This window comes from Lathamus discolor, chromosome 6 (genome assembly GCF_037157495.1).
Source record: "Lathamus discolor isolate bLatDis1 chromosome 6, bLatDis1.hap1, whole genome shotgun sequence".
In the NCBI taxonomy this organism is placed as follows: Eukaryota; Metazoa; Chordata; class Aves; order Psittaciformes; family Psittacidae; genus Lathamus; species Lathamus discolor.
In genome coordinates, this window is record NC_088889.1 from 84,134,597 (window position 1) to 84,143,264 (window position 8,668).

An 8,668-nucleotide genomic window follows, 5' to 3' on the forward strand; every position below is an offset into this window, starting at 1 on the left:
CCAGACAAGTTGTGCTGGCAAGTATGTTAGTGGATGCTTTACAATGAGTGAGAGTTTGGATTCAGTCAAGCCAACACTGAGAATTTATCGCTATCAGACAGCAAATACTGTTGCTTCCAGTGATACCAGTGAGACATAAGCTGTTGAAGAAGAGAGAGGAATGTTGAGGTGCTAAAAGAGGAATAAGGGGGACTGAATTTCTAAGATGCCCTTGCTGGAAATTAGAGCAGACCTTCCCGAGAAACAGTGCAGGTCCCTCATGTTTGACCTGTCCCTCTGTAGATATGCCAAAGTAAGGAGTTTTCTGGGTAAAGATCACCTGAGTTCTTGAGCTTCTTGTTCATTTTTCCTACCTCTAGTGAGTACCACCCTTAGGTAAAGCTGCTCTTCAGAGCTGTGTATGTTAAACTGGAAGTGAGTATTCTGACGAGTGTCATCTTTTGAGCAGCTGAATGTAATTAGGATTCAGATGTTGGAATTTGCTGCACCTCTTTGGGGTCATGTAGGTCAGACTGTACTAGTGACACTAAGACGTAATGCTTTCGGCTTTTCAGATGCTCCTTGTTTGAGTGGCTTCGGCATCTGGTTGTATGCCGTGATTACACTACATCTGCCTTTCTGAATCCTTATTTGTTAAGCTTGAGGTAAGTTATATTTTCAGTAAGAAGTAGCTTTATAACAGAAACAGGGACCAACACAGGGTGAAGGACTGTAGGACCTTCTTCCTGCTTTAAGTACAGAGACAACAATTTTGAATATTTTTTCTGTATTACAAAGGTGTCTTGTACCTCTGTTAGACTATCTTTGAATCTAATCAAGGGGAAAGCCCTTTATCTTTACTGTAAGGCCAACATTAGCAAGAGTTTACTGAAAATTCCATGTAACACTACTCCATTACTGCATTGTTATTTGGAATATATTGTTGGTATTAATCTCTATTGTGCCTGTTCCAGTCTAAGATTTTACTCCACAACCACTTTGATAATCTCCAGTTAAAAGAATGTTGCCATTAACTTTTATTGGATTTTATCATTTTGACAGATTAAAATTTAATGAGAGCCTTGGGCTTAAGGTATAAATTCCATTTAAGCAGACTAAATGCTAAAATGTTCTACTTAGTCTTTAAGACTGCAAATCAAACTATGTCAAATGACTTCATTTTCTTTGCTTTTTGATTTTCAGTGTCCTGGAGCTTACGAAGGAGATGCTAAAGAGTTGCAGCTCAGCATGAATAGTAGAATCAAGAAGCTCTGAGATTCCTGAGTGCAGAGTGATTAATTTCTTAAAAGCAACACCTTCCTCTGCCATCATGAAGTATTCCTTTTCTCTGTCTTTAGGATTAACAAATAACACAGTATCCCTCCAAATACTTCAGACAAGTTTCAAAACTGAAAATGGTTTATCTGTCTCATGAGACAATGAGTAAAAGATATGCTTATGTGTTAGGTAGGAGCCTAAACTATCTAGGGGACAGGTAGCAGGTGACTGTTATTTGGAAGCTGGTGCATTGTACCCAGTGTTTTTTATACTGGCTAATTTGCTCACACTATTGTATCCTCCCGTTGGGTTTTCTTCTCCTAGTTTGATCATACTTTCCCCTGGACAAAGGCTATCCTTGTGTGTGACCTAGCAGAAACCATACTAAAAATTACTGCTGCTGCGATAAAATAACTTCATCTTTGGGCTGATGGTTCAAATCCTGCTCAGATAAGAAGTGATGATGTGTTCTTATAATATAAGCACCTGTACGAAATGCAGTTCCTCATGGGTGTATGTATTCAACACAGAGGGCATTGGCAATACTATTTCATGCAACAAAATGCACTATGGAAATATGCTTATGTTCATCATAAGCTCCCTCCACTTCAGGTGGGGTTGAAGCATACACCTGGGAATAATAAGGGAAAACTGTTCACTGGGTCTACATACTACTACGACTGTCAATCCAGTGCTTTCCACAAGTTCTATACTATCTAGTTTACCAGAATTATAAACCACAAATATTCTCATGTGTTTTATCAACATATGGCTTATGTGTCTAATGTTTCTCATGCAACACCTCACTATTTTAAGCAGCAGAGAAAACATTAAAACCCCACTGCATGTGAACATACTTTCTGATGTTGTTCAACTTGATTTAATACCAAGAAAGCATGATGCAGTTCTCCATTTTGCCATTGCATAAGTCTTTAGATTTTCTAGACTAAGAAAGGCAATGCATAAACTTTAAAGTTTAGCTCTTTCATTTAGGGCTGTGTTCTAGTAAATGCCTTTCAAATATTTATTTGTATCTCCTTATGGCAAGTATTACATCTAGCTCTCAGCACTGAAAGAAGAACTGAAATTTTACTACAGGTGGGAAAGCAGTAGGGGTGGAGCTGAGAGGGAGAGGCAGAGGGAAGAGTCTTGCTGGTTCTGATGCTGCTAGGGAGAGGTGAACTTAGCTGCTGCTGCTATTGGGGAATAACAGCTCCCACCACAGTCCCATATACTCAAATTCCTGCAGCAGCAGGAGGCAGCCTAATTTTCAGGGTTTTGTTATTGGCAAAGTAGGCAGTGAGAGCGTGGCCGTTTTCCACACCCTCTGGAACCCTCTCCCTCTTTAGCAACCTGCTGCTCTAGGAACTGCCTGTGCCTATAACTAACCCTGGCAAGGGTGACATGATGTTACAGGTAGTACTAGGTTTTTTTATGAGCAAAGAACTAATATTGCTGCAAACTACCTTGCACCTTTTTATCTAATGCTAACAATAAGATTCCAGCTCTTTCCGCTGTGTTTCCTTTACTGCATGTAAACAGTAGATTGCAGCATTTATTTTAAAAGAAGAAAAAAAAAGTTATATTAACCCCAAAGACTAAAATGACCACTAAAACAAAAAACTGCTTCGGTGGAACTAATTTGTTATAAAGATTTAGCTGGGTTTTCATATTAAAAAGTTCTGCCTCATTTGGATGTGAAAGTACCAAGAAGTTGTTTGATTTCTAGAAATTGCGTGACTTGAATTCTGAATTCTTTGTGCACTTCAGTGAAGATGCAGGAGAATATTTTCAGTCAAGGATACAGTCAGCGTTTCCAGTTGAGCTGTTTAAGTGGGATACATGACTTAGCTATCTATACCAAGTACTTCAAAAATCTATACGAGCTGAAAATTATCTTCCTCTGTCAATGTACCTGGGAGTGATTCCGTCTGCAATTATGTGAGTCAGAGTTTAGCTTTTAATTGGAGCAGGAGTGAACTCTTTGTTTGGTGCCATCTGTGCTGTAATTTCTTTCAAGCACAAGTGCTTTTAAGTAGCTGAACTCCTCGATTATTTATTTATTTTATTAAATTAATAATTATGTTAATAATTTTAGTATTGCATTTACATTTGGCCAAATACATGTGCATTTCTTACAGGAGTACTGTAGGAAGGGTAAACACGGATCACTCACTTAATGTACTTATTTCATGGTGAGATTACAAATCCTGTTTGGTTTGTAAGATGGTGTGAGCATCTTGGATGGCGAGTATTGGAGAAAAGCAATTACACTTTTGCCTCTTGTAAAGGTCGCTGATGAAAAAAAGCATTCTACAAAAACTGTGATTCATGAGATACCTCCCTCAAAACTGTTGAAACTGAATTTCTGGGAAGAATAGATGGAAAGGAGAGAAAGAGATGGAGCGTGCTAGTGTACATGATATGTAACCCATATATGTAATGTGCAGTCTGTTCACTTCCAGTGGCCTTAGCCACTGAAACAGAAAACTGAAACAGAAACTTTACTTTTCACTCTTGTGAAACAAAGCACAGTTAATGCAGGCATCCATGCCACAGGATGCCACTAGTCATACAGATCTGTGCGTATGTGTAGTACATACAAAATGTATGTGATCACTTTCACTGGAATGCATTAACGGGGAAAAAGCCTCACAGTCCTTCTTCGTACCAAAAAGATTTTGGGGAAGAATATATTACAGAGAACTGTTGTGTAAAGATTTCTTTGATCCTTAAAAAAATGTTGTTCTTTATTGTCAATGTGGGTAACATTTGTCTAAACCAAGCTTGATTTTTCCAATATCCTTTTAGTTCTAACATTTATATTTGAGAATGGGAAAAAAAAATCAGATTAATGTGTAAATCTGCTGTTCAATATATAGCATGGCAATCATTTTCTCATCTGGGTATTGTGAGAATTGCAGCTCTCCTCTCCACTTGTGACTACTCTGATGGTTGCTAGGCACTGCCGTACGTACTGCAGGATATACATCTGGCTGTTGATTGTCTGACATAACTCTGGTGTAGTCCAGCTCTTCTGAGTGTGGTGACCATGTGGCAGGTGGCCCTGTCCAGCAGTATGTAGGAGGAGGTATTTAATTTAATTTCATTGAATGTAGGATTTGTAAAGGGTTAACAGATGGGAAAAAATATTTTGTTGCCTTATTATTTCGGTGCCTGACACCTTTCTATAGAGAATTGTGTTTCAAAAAGAGAAAGGGGCTACTAGTTGTAGATCATCAATACAGAAAACATCCCTACCACCTGGTACTGAGGAAATGCTGCATCTGTTGTATCTTTAAATCCCTGAAGATAAGAAAACAACTACCCATCCACAGTATCTGAAAACTGTCCTTGTTAAAGCTGGCATTGTGGCTGTTGTCAAGTTTTGTACAGTATGTGGAATGTTTGACTCCCAGTAATCTCAATCTGTCACATAAGAGCTAACCATCTCCTATCAGTGTCAGGCTCTAAAGATACTGCTTTAAAAAAAAAAAAAGGGATCCTTCTTCAATTTTAAGAAGCCCCTTATGCCTCTGCATAAACTGCTCAAATATTCCAGAGGCAATTATGTACTGCATTATAGCAGATTTAGCTTATCACTTGACTGCTGTGCCTATCCGAGGATCACCACCACCTGATTTATTTTCCCCTAACACAGATTGCAGCCCAGTCGCATAGACTAGGACCTTGTTACAGTCCCATTGTTTGCCCATGTGGAAGCAGAGGTGAGACACGCCTGCCAGGGAAACTGGGAGAAATGCACCCGGGGTATTGGGAGAGGTCTGACTAACCCTGATGACACTCAAAAATAAGTAAGGAATTGAATAGTCAACTGGAATTTGTCGCATGAGCAGGTAATCCCGTAGCATTGGCGGTAGTTCACTTGCTGGTGTTCTGGCTCTTACTGTATTGTGGTTATAGAAACCACACACTGCTTCTGAGTGTGCACACAGACATTGCAGCATATAAGTTGAGGAGCGAGACCTCATTAAACTGTGGCACCTTGTTCCCTTGTGATAGCCATCTTCCTTGGACAGAAGTAGAAAGAAAACTTCAAATAATCTCTTCCTCTCTCCCCCCATCCAAAAAGGCTGGTGTTCTCAGTTGGTACACAACTTCAAGCAATGTGATCTCTTTCTCTCAGTGAAAATGTTTTTGATAAGTGTGTGGGTTTGTTGTTTATTTGCTGGTTGTTTTTTTTTTAAGCAAGATCTGTAGGCATGGGCCTAAGGAGGGCTAAGAACCTTATTTTACTCCCTTATAGTCCTGGTTAGTGAAATATTCTTTCCTGTGTCATATGATGTGGGAAAGCCTTGTGCACTGCTTACTCCACTGCTGTTCAGATGAGGAATCTGACTTCCCTTTCTAGTAAGAGCAGGAGGAAAACTGAATAGAAAAGGCTGGTCTATGAAGAATGAACACAAACTCCAATGTAAGTTAGATTTCTTTTATCAGTACTCCAGAACATCTGAAACTGCTCCTGAGAAACAGTATTTTGTGCATTGTTATAGAGCATGCTTTTAGAAGTGTAGATAAGCGACAAGCTTTTCAGAGAACAGACTAAACCTGTGTACCATCCAGGTATCCAGAACTTCGTATTTTAGTAAAGTGTCTGATTCATTATTGGACTTCATTTTCACACCTACCTACTCAGTCCCTAAACACAAAAATTAAGAGACTAGCATGCACACCCCCCCGACCTTGTTTGGGATCAGGACCTGTAGCATTTTTTTACCGTAGGATATTTTAGCAAAATTCACATCTGGTTCTTTAATTGTACCCACAAATAGATAATCTAGAAATGTATTACATTTTTCATGCAATGAGTAGCAAACAGCCAATGTCCAGCTGTCTCTTCCTGTCCCTTTCTTTTCAGCATCATTCTGCTTTTCCAATCCAGATTAATAAGAGGATTTTCTTGGCCTTATGACGCAGGTGAACAAGGCATGTTCAAAGCTTGCAATCCAAGTGACTGTACATTGGAGTATTAAAAGAAGGAATTGTGATTGGTGGATTTCTTGCTTTGCTAGCAACAGTATAACATTTACCACCTTGTGTTTTAGCTGGTATTAATTAAAATATTTTAAATTCTTAACAACATCTCAGTGTCTATGGTCTCTTTGGAGAGCATGGAGAAAAGAAGAGAAACCAGGAGTAAATTCATAGAGGAGAAATACAAAAATAATGTAAAATACTGTCAGAAATACAGCAGGATAATATTTTCTGATACTCCTTTCCCTGATAATTTGTAACTGTTTTATAGACAAGAACTATATTGATTTAGCAAAGAATAGCCATGGCTATAGTTAAAATCATGTGCTGGTTTTATCTGCAAGCTAAAGCTGCCCTAGGTCATCTGTAACTGGGACCTGCCATGTTTCAGTATGTAATCAGATGTCAGAAAACAACTTAGATCACAAGTTTGAATAAATCCTGCATGAACTGAGAAAGGAGGTGAGAGAGAAAGGATGTCAGCTCTCTGCCTTTAATGTATCTATTAAAACAGATTCCAGATATGCATCTGTCAGTGTTTTTATTAGCTACTTTTATTTCACCATTCATCCTTTTAGAAGTGTTTACATCTAACGTGTTTAACGTACATATTTCAGTCAAGCCTGTGTCAAACAGCTACTCTGGCTAGTTCAGCCGGTACTCTAAGACATAAACTGTGGTTTCAGACCTTACTGTTACACTTGGATATAGCAATGGAAGTCCACAGTAGTGCAGCTACAGAGGTTGTACTACATATTTGCACTTCCTTCCCACTGTTGCAGCCTGTACCACGGACCTGGGGAGTTCTGTCAAACACTGTCATCTTCAGTACAAATTCTCCAAGCACTGAATTTGGATTTGTAACGTGTGTCCTCAAATAGGCAGCTTTACTGGTAGTTACATCACACATTAGCTGATGGTGAAAGTTATTTAATATCTGTTTAAAGTAAGTAGTAATTAGAATGCAAATTTATTAAACTTTCTGAATGTGACATAGCATCTTAAGGCATTGCAAGTGTAAGATAAGAGATACTATGTGAAGGAGCTGTATTGCTGTACTTACACGTACAGTTTACAAGCACAGTGATTTAAGAGGACAAGCTTTGATTCCTAATCTCTGAAAATAAGTAAGTTTGCTTTTGTCACACTGTGAGTACTTATTAAAAAAAAGATAAACTCAAGCAGAGGGTACTAATCACTTCTATTTTCTTTCAGGGAGCCCTTTAAAAATGTCAGTGTTTATGCTACATTTCAGACAAGAAAATGACAGATTGCAGTTAGGATCCTTTTCATACATCTTCAATACATAACTTTCTGCTGTGGGAAATTCTCTGTACATGGTCCTGTACTCATTGTTCTCTAACAGTAAATTCCTTACACTGTTTCCTCAAACAGGGTCTGAAATAATGTAAACCAAGGCATTTTTAAGAAATAACTTACTCTTTCTGAAATGCTATAAAAAAGCAAAGCACCACTGTTCAGCTGGGATCACCTCTTACCTGCTTTCCACAGTCACTGGAAATCCTGTTCCTGTAGGGCTAATCCCAGCTTGCTTTGTCGCTGGTTTGATTGTTTGTTTTGGGTTTGTTTTTTTTTTTTTTCCAGGAGAACACTGGGAGTTACTGGAATGCTGCTCAAGAGCAGATACCTCTTTGAGCTGCATGCTGGACAATGATGACAGTGATGCTCTTCTTCAGGTACAGGGATTCAGGGCTGTGAACAGGCACCATTGTAACTCGCGAAGCCTTACTGCTTCAAAGAATAATGGCTATGTTATCCCATGGAAGATGTGCATACTCTCGTGGGCTACTAACCACGAATCAAGTCAATAGCTCCTTGTCACCAAACATGACAACTGTTAAATACCGACTGCTCAGCTGGGTTATGCAGCCCTTTCTTCCCATTCACTGACAGGTCCCTGCCACAGCCAGGAGCTGCCGCTGGAGCAGGAGCTGCTCCCGACCACAGGGCTGCGCTCTGCTCACTGCCAGTTAACAAAGCAGCTCCAGTTCATTCACCTAAAGGGACTTCTAAAGAGTTGGAGGTAAAAAAAGAGGTCGAGGCCCACACCCTGCTCCATGCAGGACTCATGAGATGAGATACAATACTGGAGCGGGTCCACAAAAGGGCAGCGAAGCTGGTGGAGGGTCTGGAGCACAAGTCTGATGTGGAATGACTGAGAGAAACTGGTGTTTAGTCTCAAAAAGGCTCAGGGACGACCTTATAGCTCTCTACAACTACCTGAAAGGAGGTTGTAGAGAGGTGGGGGTCGTTGTTACTCTTTTCCCAAGTAGCAAGCAATGGGATAAGAGGAAACAGCCTTAAAGCTGCACCAGGGCAGGTTGAGACTGGATATTAGGAACAATTTCTTCACCAAAAGGATGATTAAGCACTGGCACAGGCTGCCCAGGGAATC

The 8,668-nt window shown here is 39.7% G+C and overlaps 1 protein-coding gene across 2 annotated transcripts in view; it reads left to right on the forward strand.

Annotated features, from left to right (window-relative positions):
• The window catches only part of OTOA (otoancorin), a 42,782-nt gene extending 36,057 nt beyond the window's left edge, over positions 1 to 6,725 (forward strand). The window contains exons 28-29 of one of the 2 annotated variants that reach the window (XM_065684340.1): positions 555 to 644; positions 1,183 to 6,725. In XM_065684340.1, coding sequence (XP_065540412.1) covers positions 555 to 622 — 68 coding nt within the window. In that variant the 3' untranslated portion in view covers positions 623 to 644; positions 1,183 to 6,725. Of the gene's footprint in view, positions 1 to 52; positions 140 to 554; positions 645 to 1,182 lie in introns of those variants that run through there. The other variant, XM_065684339.1, reaches the window with a different exon arrangement.
• The last annotated feature ends 1,943 nt before the right edge of the window (positions 6,726 to 8,668 follow it).